This window comes from Hibiscus syriacus, unplaced genomic scaffold (assembly GCF_006381635.1).
Source record: "Hibiscus syriacus cultivar Baekdansim isolate YM2019G1 unplaced genomic scaffold, ASM638163v2 tig00112305_pilon, whole genome shotgun sequence".
NCBI lineage: Eukaryota > Viridiplantae > Streptophyta > Magnoliopsida > Malvales > Malvaceae > Hibiscus > Hibiscus syriacus.
The window spans coordinates 1016371-1032439 of NW_024063299.1; the positions used below are offsets into that span (position 1 = coordinate 1016371).

A 16069-nucleotide genomic window follows, 5' to 3' on the forward strand; every position below is an offset into this window, starting at 1 on the left:
TTGAGCTTCAACCTAGACATGAGATAGAAAACTTCCAGAACAGCTTTGACACCACTAATAGAGTCAACAGAGGGCTTGCAAAAGATGAGGAGATCATTTGCAAAGCAAAGATGGGTTAAACCAATCCTTTTACACTTGGGATGATAATTGAAAATTCCCTTAAGAGCAGCCAGGTTCAATAGATTTGATAATACATTCATGGCAAGCACAAAGAGATAAGGTGAAAGGGGGTCACCTTGCCTAACACCACGAGCCCCCCTAAAATAACCAACTAAACTGCCATTTATTACAATCGAATAGCTAGGCTTGGTAAAACAAGCAGAAATCCAGCTAATAAATCTAGCAGGAAGGCCAAGAGTAGTGAGAACAACAACTAAGAAATCCCAATTGAGAGAATCAAACGCTTTTTGTAGATCCAACTTCAAGGCACATCTAGGGGAAATATTCTTTCTACTATAGCCCCTAACAACCTCTTGGGCAAGGAGGGTATTATCCACTATACTCCTACCTTTAACAAAAGCAGTTTGATTCTTTAAAACCATGCTAGAGAACACAGTAGACAATCATCTCACTAAAATCCTTGTAATGGTCTTATATATAACTGTGCATCATGATATAGGCCTGAAGTCCTTGACAAGGCTAGGATTTGGCACTTTAGGAACCAAGACTACAGCAGTGGCATTAAAGGCAGGGAGAATAAAAGATATATCAAAGCAATACCTGATAACAGCAACAAAATCCACACCCACTATGGACCAAGCTTTCTTGAAGAAGAATGGATTAAAGCCATCGGGCCCAGGAGATTTATCATTGCCTTGCCCCCAAATGGCTTCTTTAATTTCAGCATCAGAAAAATCTCTGCACAGTTCGCCGTCAGCGCCTGTAGGGAGTGAGAAATTAAGAAGACCCCTAATAGTAGAAACAGTGATGCCCAGGACATTATCATCTACCAAACCCAGCTGATTCTGGAAAAATTTAATCACCTCAGCCGAAATACCATCAAAAGAGTCCAATCTATTCCCCGTTTGGTCATAGAGAACTCTGATTGTATTACTCTTTCTTCTGCTAGCCACTACTGAGTGAAAGAATTTCGTCCCTTGGTCACCCTCCTTGATCCAATTGGCTTTAGCTTTTTGTTTGTAAAATAGTAACTCAGCCTTTTTAAGATTTTTTAGCTCCCTTTCTACTTGAAGTTCATTCTCAATGCTGCTGCCAGCAGAACCCCATTGAAGATTAGCAAGCTGAATACTAAGGAGTTCCTCTCGCTTCTGTTTCACCTTATTTGAAATGTCATTGAAATGAGCTTTATTTAAAGCCTTGAGAGAGCACTTCAACCTCTTCAATTTTTGGAACAAAACCTGAGCTGGATTTCCAACCATTGGTTGCTGCCAAGAATCTCTCACAATGTTTAAAAACCCCGGGTGCAAGGCCCAAAAGTTGAAAAATTTGAACGGTTTTAGCCTTGCAGTAGGGGCTGCCTTGTGGAGCCACACAAAGGTAGGGCAGTGATCCGAGTCCCCAGGGGCCTGAAACTCCACTGCAGAATCTAGGAAAACAACGATCCACCTTGGGTTTATCATGACACGATCAAGCTTACGAGCCAAATAAGTATCCTGCTGTTTATTTGACCAAGTGAAGCAAGGACCATTGTATGTAACATCCCAAAATACGGGTTAGTGACTAAATTGTAAAATTTCAGAGTTTGGTGATTTAAGTAGGATATTTGTACAGTCCAATGATTTGTTCGGAAATATTTCCTGAAAGTTATTAGTAATTATCAAAGGAATTAAAGGGCAAAATGGTCATTTAGGATGAAAGATATTTTTTTATCTCTTTATTAAGAGATAAACGTGAGTTGGGGAAAGAGTTTCTGAAAACTCTTTCTTCTTCCTTTCTTCTTCTCCAACGTGCAGGGCAAAGGTAAGGTTTTCTAAATTGTTGGTTATTTGTTAAATTAAAGATTAGGTTTTGATCATTAGATGATAACTAAGCTTAAGGAAAGCTTAAGTTGTCTTATAATCAAAAGATGAAGAAGTTATAAGAGATTAAAGAAAATGAGTTTTTATATGAAATCATGGAAAAGAGTTGATAAGTTGAATTTAAAGTTAAATTTGACTTGTCATCATCCTAAATTAAGGAATATGAAGTGTTAGAATTGTATTTAGAACATATTGAAATTTGAGTATGATTCTTGAATTTCATATGAAGGATAGGATTTTGAAGTTATAGATGATTTTCATGGATATAAGTTGGTTTAAGTGATGGTAGTTGAATTTAATGACATGATAGGGGTTTAAAATAGAAGAATTAAGTGAAGAATTGATGATTTTCGGGGTTAAAATACCAATTCTGGTTAGAGGGAACCGATACCCTATGAAGGGAATCGATTCCCCCTCTTGGACGAAATTTTTCCAGAATGTCCAGGGGGTATCGATTCCCCTGGGGGGGGGAATCGATTCCCCCTAAAGGAAAAATGAAATTAGGTTCAATAAATATGGCTTAAGTTGTTAACATCAAGTTTAAGGTTTAGGCTTCTGATAGTTGTTTTGAAATGTTATATTTATGTAGATATTGAGCCTAAACAAGTTCTGGAATAATCAAAGGATTAGAATTGATTCAAATCAAACAAGGCTAAGGTGAGTGCAATTTTTATTGTACTTATATTATTGAACGAACATTGGCTTGCGATGAGCCAGTGATGGAGTTACTACGGTAAGAAGTGACTCCTAAATTGTTATTTGATTTCATGATTTTTATATGTGCATGAATACATGAAATGTGTATAGATTATTATAAATGTTACATGATATACATGCATACATGATTATGCTATGAGACATGACCATGTGAAATGAGAAAAACTATGTGATATATGAAATGACATATGAATATGCAAAATGTGATACATGTGATATGATATGAAATACATGGTTACACATACATGTGGTATGTAACAGAAGAGAAAGAACAAGTGATGAGAAATGTATTCATCATAAATGCCCATAGTATATGATACGAGAGTTATAGGTATAGTTGGCATGCCAAGAGTCGAGGGTTCTGTAGTCCTTCGGGACGTAGTGGTCCTACGGGACATATATAGCAGTCCTTCGGGACGAATACTGAACTAATGTTCGGTGCCCCATGAGGGAATTTATACGAGCTGTGGTGACAGCATTTGTGCACAACCTCAATGAACTCACATACCTCTATTCTCAATATACATGGGCAATACAATTGAAAGATAATTAAAGTGAAAGTGGCACAAGAAGGTAAGTGTTACATGTGCTTGACATGCTTATATATGTTATCATGTGATAGATACATGCATGTTGAAATGTCATGATCAAATGATAAGAATGCACATTCATGAATTTGTTGTTAAATGTTTATTTATTGCCTCACTAAGTCTATGACTTAGCGTGTAAGTGATTTACACGTAGGTACCAAGAAACGTGAAGAGCAAGAATAGAAGTAGCAAGGACGGTATTATTACTTGAAGATCAGATCAGAAGTAATCAACAAGTATGTATTTTGGCGTGTATAGAGTGTTGGCATGTAATAAGTCGTTAATTATGAATACTCTGATCAAACTTGTATTTTGTGGTCTCTCTGATGTAAATTAAAGTATTTTGTTTTAAACAAAGTTTTAAATTACCCGGGGTATTTTCTTTAAGTGTCCAGATTTGAAAAGTCAATGTGACACCTCGGACTCGTATTCGGGTCGGGTACGGGTTGGGGTGTTACATTGTAGGGGTGATCAAAAATCCCCAAATTATCCACACAATTCCGAAATTCAGAACTGTCAACCAAAGTCGAGGAACTAACATAAACCAAGCTTTCCTCGACATTCAAGATGATGTTGAAGTCACCGCCTATAAGCCATGGAAGATCTCCCACAATACATTCCAGAGAGTTGAGTTGACTCCATAACTGCCTCCTACCATTTCCCTCATTCAAACCATAAACAGCAGTAAGAATAAAAGTGATACCCCCAATAGCACATCTAACAGAAATACGTTGGTCAAAAACAGAAACAACTGAGCAATCCATACATCTACGCCAGAGAACCCAAATTCGACCGTTGGCAGCATGATTATAATTACAGTAAGCTTCTCAATCACTAAAATTTCGACTTAGAATAGCCAAAGAGCTATCAACCTTAACTCGAGTTTCCAATAAGCAGAGAACATCAATTTGGCAATTTGCAGCCCACCTCATCACTTTACCTTACTTGCGAGGATTATTAAATCCTCGAACATTCCAGTAGCAAATTAACATAAGGGATTTAGGGAAGAAGAGGCACAACCTCTATCCTCCAGCTTCATAACTTTGTCAACCTGCTCCTTCTTCTTTAATTTCAAATCCTGGACCAGTTTGGCCACCCCAAGCGAAGCTGCTCGTTACTTCTTACCCGAGTCCTCAACCGGCTGCAAATGTTCAGGATTAATGGAGGCCAGAATCTCAAATTTATTCTTGGAGCCCCCCATAGTAGTTTTACCTGGCCTACCTCTTACACGCTTCAATGGGGGGTTGCTACCAAGAGGACCCTCCTTAGTGATCTGTTTAGTGCCATCTTTAGCTCCATCCCTTGAAGCAGCTTGAGCCTTGTCTAAACAAGTATCAACAACACCTTCAGAATTATATGGATCAATCTGCTCAGTCTGAATGCTACCACCAGGAGCTACTATAGGATTTTGCTTCTCAGCCTCAACTATACTATTATTTACAGTATCATCTAGTTTAGCTTCATGTACTGTTTGCTTTACCCTCCATTCTTGATTCTTCCCCAGAGGGCAGAATTTAACAGAATGCCCAAATCTCTTAACACAAGATGAAGGCCTCCAAGGAACAACAACCTTAATTCGGGCAATAGAATCATCGCAAAGCATTAAATATACAATCGCATAAACATGAACTGTAATATATTCAAACTATATAATAAATGATATGCTAAATTAAAGGGAATAATATATGTGAACATAATATTCTTATATATATGGCGTGTATGCATTTAATACAAAATATTAATGTAAAAGTCAATAATCATTAAAAAGGTAACGTATATAATATTAGGAAGAAAAGATTCGAATAAATAAAAATTATAAAAGATTAAATGGAATAAATCTAAAATTAAAATGGGGTTAGATTGAAATAAAATAAAAACAGTAGCCAATTACAAATAAACATGGCATTAAAATGAATGCAAACATGGTATTAAAATCATAAACGAAGGACCAAAATAAACCCCTAGTGATTATAATGTAAAAACAAGGAAATAATAAAAGGACTACTTATGAATTAATCCCTAAACTATAATATAATCTAATTATTAATCTAAAACCTAAACTAAACAGAAGGAAAGAGCAATCATCTTCTCCCCTTTTTCATATATTCGTTTACTGCTTTAATAAATAAAATAAAAAATTTGTTGGAAAAATCAAATGGAGGAAGAAGAAACACTTTTAGTATGTTTGTATTCTTTTCTTTGAATCTGAAAAAAAAAACCCTCGTACATTTCGTTTCCTTTTTTCTTCTCCCTTTGATTACATGTGTTTGGCTTTTATAGCCAAATTTACAATGATTTTCAGTTGGTTATGCCTTGATTCTCGCAGGGAACAAGGGATGATGGGGTTGGTGTTGAAAAAAATGTGATGGTGGGTGTTGGTGTTGAAAAAAATGGGGTGGTAAGTGTTGGTGTTGAAAAATGGTGTTTACAATAAGCAAACTTAAACTTGCATTTTTATTGAGAGGACATGAAGATGAATCGAGTTAACTACAATTTTTGTTTTTTTGTACAAGTGATAATCATATTAGAGTCCATGCAATGGCCAATCTAGGAATATTTTATCGGATGGATAAATGTATATTAATAATATAAATTTTTTGTATAAAATATATTTAAATAAAATTTTAAAGTGGACAACTTTAATAAAATAAACTACCAATATAAATAAATTTAGATTTCAGAATGGACATAATCAAAACCTACTTCCGCCACGAGGAAAATAGGAGAAAAGTGTGTTCAATGGCACTTGCCATTCTTGTATTTGGCATAGCAAGGACACACTTCCTTGTTATCATAGGGCCTGCAGGCACACATCATCTCGATGCACACTTTGATTGATAATCTGAGTTTTTTCCATTAATAAATCAATTCTCAGAACATGAATTTTAATTTAAAATTTATATATTATATTACAGGTCATGTTAAAATTTATATATAGATGTAAAGATATATGTAAGAGGGTTATGATATACTTACATAATATAAAACTTTTTAGATTTAAGACCATTGAATGAATGAAAATAGATGACTAAGATTGACTCATTGCTTTTTGTTTAAGGGAATATTTTCTCATTTCCTACTATTAATCTCAGTTATATATTTTCACTCATCCAACGATTCTAAATATGTATAAAACTAAAAAAATTTACATAGTGTAACAAGATCTTGTCCCATTCAAATATATTTATGAATATGAATATTAATAAACTATATAAGTTACCTTGCCTTTGGACTTGGGCTTCAACATTGAATATCCCTATCTAAAAATTGTAGGGAAAAAAAAGAAATGATTAATTATTTCAGGAGAACATTTAAAAAAATGTTTATGATGAACATCACGTAAATTAGTCATAAAAATCATAAAATCACAAAACTCGGATAAAAGGAAAAGACAGAGAACATCAAGCAAAAATGTAGTCTTAGTGGTGACCATTCTCAATAATAAAATAGAAGAAGTTTTTATTCTTCTTCCCCTTTTATTTTATTTATGTGAGTTTTGGTTCCTTCCAATGCTAAAGGGATTTTATAAGCTGTTAGTATAAGTAACTTTTGGAAGCTAATTTTTAATCTTAGATAAGTTGACCATTTTTTAGGAAAATTTGCACGTATAAATTGGGTTTACCAATTAAATAGAAGTTCAAAGGTAAAATCCAACAATATATTTTGATAATGAATCTATAATTTTAGATGTTTTTTTATTGTAATATTTAGAAAATTTTAAATTCAAAAGAGTTTAAACGTAATTTTTTCAGTTAAAGATTAAAATTATGACCAACAACCAGTTGGACTAGTGGATGAAGCATTAGATTTCTTAAGAAATGTCGCAGGTTTGAATCCTGACGTTTGCGAATGGAGCAAACTGGTTTGAGAGGGTCACCCTTGTCTTTGCAGTACCCGATCTGGATTAGTCGGTCGGATATCAGTGATTAATTCAAAAAAATTAAAATTATGGATTAAGGGCGAAGCTATTTTTTTAGAAACCAAGGTTAAATAAATTATTTTAAGGGGTTAAAATATGTATGTGTTGTTTTGTTTTGATCTAAAATCTTATATTTTTCTAAAATATTAACCATATGGACTTTTATTAATTAAGAGAGAGGAACAATGCGTGAAACGACATATTGGGGTCATCTAAAAGAAATGATCAACCCTAATCTAGGCAACAAAAAGGCATAGTATTTATAGTTAGACAGTGGCAAATCTATAAATATTTTTTAGGGTGAGTACATATATAATAATAATAATAGAAAATTTTTCGTATGGTGTAAGTATAAATAAATTTTTAGAGTGGACACCAATAATAAAATGAACAATTAATATAAATAAATTTGGATTTCAGGAAACGCACGTGCTCACCCTAGATAAGCCATTCGTCTGCGACTGTAATCAGAAACAACAAGATCAAGCGCCCTTGGTCGAGCTCTTGAAAATGTGCCTCAGTCCTTTGTTGAAACTTCTCCTGGAATAACGCCAAACGTTCGATGATGGACTCTAATGATGATGTCGACGGTTAATACGTGGTGGTGATTTTAGTTGATATGCTTGATTTGGTCTAGGATTTTGTCCATAGCTGAAGTTCGGAGGATCCCTCCACCCAGGATTATAGGTATTTGCATTAGGATTATATTGTCTCTAAAGAGGTCTCAAAAAATTCCAAACTGCATTCACTTGTGCGATAGTTTCTTCTTGTAACATCGGACAACAATCCATGGGATGGTTTGACCTTGTGCATATTCCGCAAAGTCTAGTGGTACCTGTTTTGCCTGTAACAAGAGATTGAACAATATCATCCAACTTATCAATTTCATTTTCCTATGAAATTGTACTTATCTCGTGAACTCGACAAGTACGTTCACTAGAAGAGCCAATCTATTGAGAGTTAGTAGCCATGGTAGAAATTTGATTTTTGAGTCATATTCACAAGTGCTCCTCTATTATCTGCGTCAATCATCTTCATCTCCAAAGGAAGTAATCCTTCATAAAAATATTGGAGAAGAGTCTATTCAGTTAACCCGTGCTATGGAGAGCTAGCAAAGAGTTTCTTGAATCGTTCCATTAGTCGTATAATGACTTTCCATCCTTTTGTCGGATTCCTAAGATGTTTCGCCGTAATTCACTCGCCTTTGCCGCAAGGAAGAACCTATAAAGAAAAAGACGAGTCATGTCAGCCCAAGTAGTAGCAAAATTAGGCGGTAAGTAAAATAGTCAATCCTTAGCCAAATCGGTCAAGGAAAAAAAGGAAAAGCACGAAGTTTAATCTGATCCTCAGATATTCCATGTTGTTTCATGCTAGAGTAAACTATATGAAATTCAGTAAGGTGTTTGTGAGGATTTTCACTCGGTAATCCATGGAAAGTAGACAGAAGATGGATCAAGTCGGTCTTGAGTTCGAATGGTGTTTATCCATTCTAGAATACGATGCATAATGGTTTTTGTTTGGGAAGTTTCGTGGCTAATTGTTGGATTGTTAGATCAACCATAGAGACTGTTTCGTTATCGCGTAGGGATTCTGCGTCAGATGTTGTTTCAAGATCGAATGTTGCATCAAGAACTGGATCAAATAGGTTTCATTCTTGTTATTGTTGTTATTTTTTCCCTAAGTGTGCATGCATGTAGTCTTCATGCTAGCGCTTCTATCTCAGGTTCAAAATCAACTAGTTCACCCAGATTCTTCCTGGTCATAAATCAAAACAAACAATGGTGGTGTTTGTTTTTGCAGAGGTAAAATGTCTGCAGTCTGCGGACCACATCTGCAGGCATCTGCAGCAGAAGAGGTGGACCAAAAGTCTGTAGTCTGCAAGAAGAAGACTGTTTGTTTTTTAACGTCTGTAGACTGCTAAAATAAACTGAAATATAAATTAACTGATTTTTAAACTATACTCAAATAACCATTTTTGCTATTAAATTTTTAAAAATTATAAAATGTCATTAAATTTAATAAATTATTATAAAATAGTCACTATAATGTTGTAATAAATTATAAAAGTTTGATACTATAATAATTTTTTTATAGTATTTAGATAAATTTATTAATAATTTTATAATCTTTTAATAAATTTAATAAGTATTTTATAATTTTTTAAACTTTATTGACGAAAATGATCATTTGTATATAACTTAACGATATCTAATATATTTTATTTGAAAAAATATATTAAACTTAGTAAAAAATATTATACAATTAAACTTAGTAAACTTTTTTTTTTATATAAAAACTTAGAAAATCACGGGGACATACAATTATTCGCATTAAAAGACAAAATAAATGTTTTAATAAAAAAATATTCACACTATTGAAAAATCTGATTCTGGTCATTTAATTCTGGTAAAGTACGATAGTCCTTTTATACAGAATAAATAAATAAAAAACAAATAATATATTTTTTCTAAATAGAAAAATACTAATTGATGTATATTATATGGAGTATATATTATATATATTTTTTGATGTTAATAGAATCGGATTGTACCACTTGAATAAATTAAGATGATTTAAATGATATTATAAAATCGAGTATTGATATATTTGTGAATCGATAATAATTGAGAATTAAAATATAATTTTTTTAACAATTACATAAACCGAAACAAACAGATTGAATTAAAATCAAATTGATTTCATTATCAATTGATTTAATAATAATTTTTAAAATGATATATAATATTAAAACCAAAATCTAATAGTCCGTAGATGTAATAATTTATAATAATAAAATTCGTATAATATTTATTTAATATATTTTTTCAAATAAAGTATATTTGATATCGTTGAGTTATATACAAATGATCATTTTCGTCAATAAAGTTAAAAAAATTATAAAATACTTATTAAATTTATTAAAAGATTATAAAATTATTAATAAATTTATTAAAAGATTATAAAATTATTAATAAATTTATTTAAATACTATAAAATAATTATTATATTATCGAACTTTTATAATTTATTACAACATTATAGTGACTATTTTGTAATAATTCATTAAATTTAATGACATTTTATAATTTTTAAAAAATTAATAGCAAAAATGGTTCTTTGAAGAGGTTAGAAGAGCTTTGAAGACATAAGTCCACGTCTGCGCCAAGAAGAGGACGCGCAGATGTTAGAAGAGCTTATGTATTCTAAAAAGCAAATGGTCTGCAAAGCCCAATGTCTACGCATGGTCTGCGCGGCGCAGACATAAGAGCTTTGAAAAGCTTAAAAAGTGAAAACAAACACCACCAATATCATTCATTTACCGAAGTCCTCAACAACGATGTCAATTTGACAAACATCGTAATTCTCAAATAAATAAAGTCTTTTTCTCTATTAAATAAGCTAAGAATGTAGTATAGAGAAGAAATTGTCGATCCACATAGACTTAGAAATTTCCAATGTTGGTTTGAATTGATCTTGATCCAAGAAAACTAAAAAAGGAAAATAAAGGGGATTTTAGCAAAATAAATTGAAATAATTAAAAATAATAAAAATATATGATGGAAAATAATTATGATGAGAGATAATCTCTAGCTTCACTTCGCCTCAATTTGTTTCGATCATTGAAATAGATTTTACTTGGGGATTCTTGCAGGTTACAGTCTACAAGGCCCAACCCTTGTGATCACCCCGTAAAAATGATACTTTGAGGCCTTTTTACTTGGGATATTGTTTGTTCTTTAGCTCATTTAGTTGCATATTAGTTGCATGTAGCTGTATTTTTCATGCATGTGGTGGATTGGGCTTAATGGCCTTTATTTTATTAATTAATGGTGTTGCTAATGCGTGGAAAGTAGTGTTCCAGTGTTGTGCATGTGTAGGTTTAGAAACTAGATGAAGATGAACTTTTGCTGTAGCATTTCTTGCATTATTCCTGGGTGCACTAAAGGACAAAATTTGAAGATATTTTCCATGTTTGCACGTGAATCCCATGACAGATGTGTCCTACACGTGATGAGAATCTTTTCCCTAGGGTACAAGGAATTAAAGGTCAAAAACCTTAGGAGCCCCCACTACATAAAGCTAAGGACACCCACATTTAAAGGATGATGGAATTTATGAGCTAAGATAAAGAGAGAAAATGAGGCTACTCTTCTTTTTTCTCTTCTCCTTCTTCGTGGGTGTTCTCCATTGTTGAAGGCTCCATGGAAACAACAAGTTGAACCTTGAGAGATGCAGCTTGACACATGCAATTCACGACGACTCAAGCATTTTATTCTTCTTTAGTTTACTTCTGCGTTTTAGCATTTCTATTGGGCTTATTAGTCGAATGATTTTCTATGGATGTTATTAACCTAGCCATGAACTAACTTAGCTTGGTTTGGGTTTATTGTGGATGATTATATTTTGTTTAATGGATGTTGAAGCATTTCCATATTTATACTTGCTTTGTTCATTGTTTTGAATGCATGGATTTATAAGAGCTTTCGAGAGATAGCCTTAATCCTGTTTGTTGCTTAATATTCGAGAGAGTTAAGCTTAAATCCACATGGACAATGGGCTTGTGCTGAGAGGTAAACCCTAACTCACTTTAGAGATAAGGATAGAGTTTCAACGACTAAAAAGACTCGAGCTTCATAGATAGTAAAATGATAGGGTTCACACTGAGATATATTGTTGTAGTATTTTCACTGTCAAGTTCTTGCTAGATATGGTGTAGAACACCTTCGAATACTCTGTCGAGCATGTGTATTTAGGGAAGTTGTTAGACATCCATAAATACAAGATATATGATTCCATAGTAGACCCAACCTTTTGTTTTACTTGAGAGTTTTCACACATGTGAGGTCCACTCAGTTGTCTTATCTCGTAAACTAGTTCTCAATATTCTTATTTCATAGCATTTATTTTCTTTGTTCATATCACACGCACATACAATACTTTGTTTATATTTTGTGTGCATAATCTTTACTTGAAGTACCTCCATTCCCTGTGGAGATGATACCCACTCATCATTTTATTATTTGTTCTACGTGTATACTTGCTCAGTTTGCGTTTCAAATTATAGTACATCACAACACGCAATACCTTGTAACTTACTCTTCTTTCATGTGAACTAATTTCCAAAGTCAAACCTTGGAATTTAATCCTTGTTTGGATTAACAACGAATATCGATGTTAATACCAATGCTACTTTAAGTGCTGGAAAAACCCGTGCTCAGATTATGGTGTCTCAATGAGATTCAAACCTGATCTCGATTTCCCTTGCTGGACCGCCGTTAAGTTTTTTCTTAAAAAGTTGAATTTGCTACAAGTTGACTCTTCTCCCCAACGGTAAATCAAAACAACATTCAAGCCAATGTGCACTCTTTGAATTGAAAGTGTTTAAATATTTAAAGGAAGTGTCGATTGTAAATTCTAGTTTACAGAATATCAAGAAAGATACCTTAAGGTATGAAACACTTTTCAGTTCTCACAAAAAGGATTGAGTTGTTGCTCAACTGTTGGCTAATGGTAAAATTAGCTAAGCATGATAGAAATCATACTTATCATTATGAAAATAAAATAAAGAGATGAAAGAAAAGTGGAACTTTACTAAATAGTCAAGGAAATATAAATTCCAATATGAATTCAAAGGTTGAACCTAAGGGGTATTTATAACCCAAAAGTTCTAAGTAAATAAAATGACTAATGCCTAATCAAACTAAGAATCTTACCAAGAGTCCTATTAAAATAAATAATTCCTAAATAAAATAATCAAACTAAAAATCTTAAATAAAGAGTAATAATAAAATAATCAAACTAAAAATCCTAAATATAAAAAAATTATCACAAAAGATAAAAATAAATATTTAAGTTTTGTACTTCTTGTTGAATTCTACTTCATCTTATGGATAACCTTATGCTAGGTAAATATTCAAGATAATTCCACTCATTTTCTAGAAGATGTTGACTGAACCATCGAAATCTGTTGGTTTTTTGGCTAATTAATCCAATAAAGCTCCTATCTAAAATAAACCCAAGAGGAAACAAATTAGTAATACCCAAATGACAAATGAGGAGTAAATAATAGTAACAATATGCAATATTCAACACTTATCAAGCCACTTGAACTGGTTCAGTCTAAACTGAACTTGAATTGATCTAGGCCAAACCAGACTCGACCATTGACCCAATCGACCCGTTGATTTGACCCGTTGATTGTTAACTTTGACCCATTTACCATTGACCGTCAACCATTGACTTTGACTTTGGCCAATGATCGTTGACTTTTCTTGAAAGATAAAAAATTTATGGATAACATTATGCTAGGTAAATTCCAATTAAATATTCAAGATAATTCCATTCGTCTTTTAAAAGATGCTAACTGGACCATCGAAATCTGTTGGTTTTTGGGCTAATTAATCCAATGAAGTGCCTATCTAAAATAAACCTAAAAGGAAACAAATTAGTAATTCCTAAATGACAAATGAGGGGTAAATAATAGTAAAAATATGCAATATTCAACACTTCTCAAGGCGTTTTTACTGGTTCAGTCTAAATCAATCTTGAACCGATCTAGGTCGAACTAGACTCGACCGCTGACCCAACCGACCTGTTGATTGTTAACTTTAACCCATTTACCGTTGACCATCGACCGTCGATCGTTGACTTTGACTTTGGCCAATGACAGTTGAATTTTCTCGAAGACCTATACCCCGATGTTTTTCCACGTTCTAAGTCTATTTTTACAGTATATTTATCCAAATTATAACCCAAAAGTCTCTATTTTTCATTCAATTTAATTAAGTGGACTTTTCTATTGTAATTATTATTTGGAAAATTATCTTACTTATGATTAATTATTTTTGAAGATGGCTCGATCTCTCTCGAGCTCTCGCCAATATACCCAAATTCGTCTCATGTTGTTCATGTAAATCTTGATCGTTCGACTATAGTTACATGTAAGATGTTCTAAAATGAAATTCGTAAATCCTTATAGTTAGAATATAAGTTTTTTTGGTTACTGATATAGTGTTTCGATTGTAGGTTCTACTGCTGCTAAACCTAGTGCTACTGAATGTGGGAAACATGTTTAGAGTTAGTGTTACAGCTTGCTAGAGGTGTGTTCCTTGTTTAGTGCTACATGTGTTATACTTGAATGTTTTTTTGTATATGGCATGTTTGAGGATTGATGATGTGATATGTAAATCTATATTTAAATTTACCGGCGTGTGTTTATACTGAATAATTGAACTATGTTTATACCATTGAGCAAAGCATGATGAATTGAATATGTTGTGATCTTTGTGTTTTAATATGAAAATGTGCATTATTCATATCGTTTCATATGTTGCATCGGGGTGAGATAACGTTATAGAAGTGACCGAACTATTGACTTATTCATCCATTAGGATGATAAATCCAATTACCGACTGGTTCATCTATTAGGATGATAAATTTAACTATCGACTGGTTTATCCCACTAGGATGGTAAACCCAATAACTGTATGGTGATGTGTTAGAGATAATTAGGTTGCATTGCATTGTATCCATATTGTATATGACGTTTTATATGTATGCCATGTTTTAATGATGTGGATTGAATCTTTGGTGTTTGACTTGCACATACAGGACACTGAGCTCTATAACTCACCCCTTTAGTTTTCTCTTTTACATATTATCGTTAATAATAGGATCATTCTAGTACTTGTAGAATCAACTAATGATATTTTATTATTTTATACAGTATGACCATTTTCAGATTATTACTTATTTTATACTTTATCGAATTTAGGACATAGTTGAGACTTTTGAACATTATTTATATATATAGAGATTGTGAATTTTGTTTTGACATGCATTTTATTCCATATGTATATAGACCTAATACTATTTATTTATAATTTTTATCAATCGATATTTAGTTATTTTATGATTTATATGATTATCGGTGATGACTTTTAAATATTATAGGATTGTGGTTTTTACATTTGTGTGACCTTCGAGATTTGGTTGTAAAGCCTAGGCCAAGTCTAGGAGGTTCCACTTATGTTAGGAGGCGAACTTTTAAATTTTTTTAGAAAGGACAAACTGATAAAATTTTGGAGGGAAAATATATTTTTAATATAAATACATTAAAAATTCTAAAATAAATGGTTATTTTAAATTTTCTAACACATGACCCTCTTGGTCCATCTATGAATGTATTACTTTTAAGCAATCCATATATTTTCATTATATTTTCATTATATTTATTAATTTTAACTATTCAAATAAAAAAATAAATATATTATTTTTATTTATCAACTTTGCATTATTCAAATAAAAAGTGGAAAGTTAAAATTAATTGAGATTTGAAAAGACAAAGCAGACAGAAATAAATAAGCAAGCATAAACTTGCATTTTTATTGAGAAGAGACGAAAATGAATAGAGTTAATTACATTTTTTTTGTACAAGTAATAATCATGTTGGAGTCCACGAAATAAGTACAAGAAAACTGTGTTCAAGGACATTTGCCATTCTTGTATTTGGCATAGCAAGGGCACACTGACTTGTTAGCAGTAGGGCCTGCCGGCACACATCCCGCGCAGGTGTTGCAGCAAGCAGTGCATGTTTTTAGGCACATCTTCGGCTTCCATGACTTGCTGCACCTCGATGCACACTTTGACCCGCAATCTGAGTTTTTTTTTTTTTATCATCAATAAATGCATTATGAGTATTGAATTTTTATTTAAAATTTAGGGTAAAGCACACAATCGGTCCCTGATAATAGGATATTGCTTTGTTGAGTCGAACTATTAAAAGTTACAAAATGGTCCCTTAACTATTAAAAGTTACAATTTGAGTTGGACGTTAGCATGTTGACTGAGATATGATAAAATTT

General features: G+C 32.6%; 1 protein-coding gene across 1 annotated transcript; it reads right to left on the reverse strand.

Moving 5' to 3' along the window:
• Positions 1–608: 608 nt before the first annotated feature.
• Positions 609–4889, reverse strand: LOC120177714. Its single transcript, XM_039183759.1, has 3 exons — positions 4405–4889; positions 3745–4003; positions 609–1616 (listed from the first exon to the last, which is right to left on the reverse strand). The coding sequence occupies exons 1-3, from the start codon at positions 4887–4889 to the stop codon at positions 609–611; spliced, it is 1752 nt and encodes a 583-aa protein (XP_039039690.1).
• Between the last annotated feature and the right edge of the window lie 11180 nt (positions 4890–16069).

What these genes read in the sequence shown, in the direction of transcription:
- LOC120177714 (XM_039183759.1), bottom strand. Translation starts at nt 4,889, where the DNA reads ATGCTTTGCGATGATTCTATTGCCCGAATTAAGGTTGTTGTTCCTTGG. An exon ending in GTTGAGGACTCGGGTAAGAA is followed by an intron (nt 4,004 to 4,404) that starts GTAACGAGCAGC and finishes TATTTCTGTTAG; the next exon opens with ATGTGCTATTGGGGGTATCA. An exon ending in TTTTTGATCACCCCTACAAT is followed by an intron (nt 1,617 to 3,744) that starts GTAACACCCCAA and finishes TCAAATAAACAG; the next exon opens with CAGGATACTTATTTGGCTCG.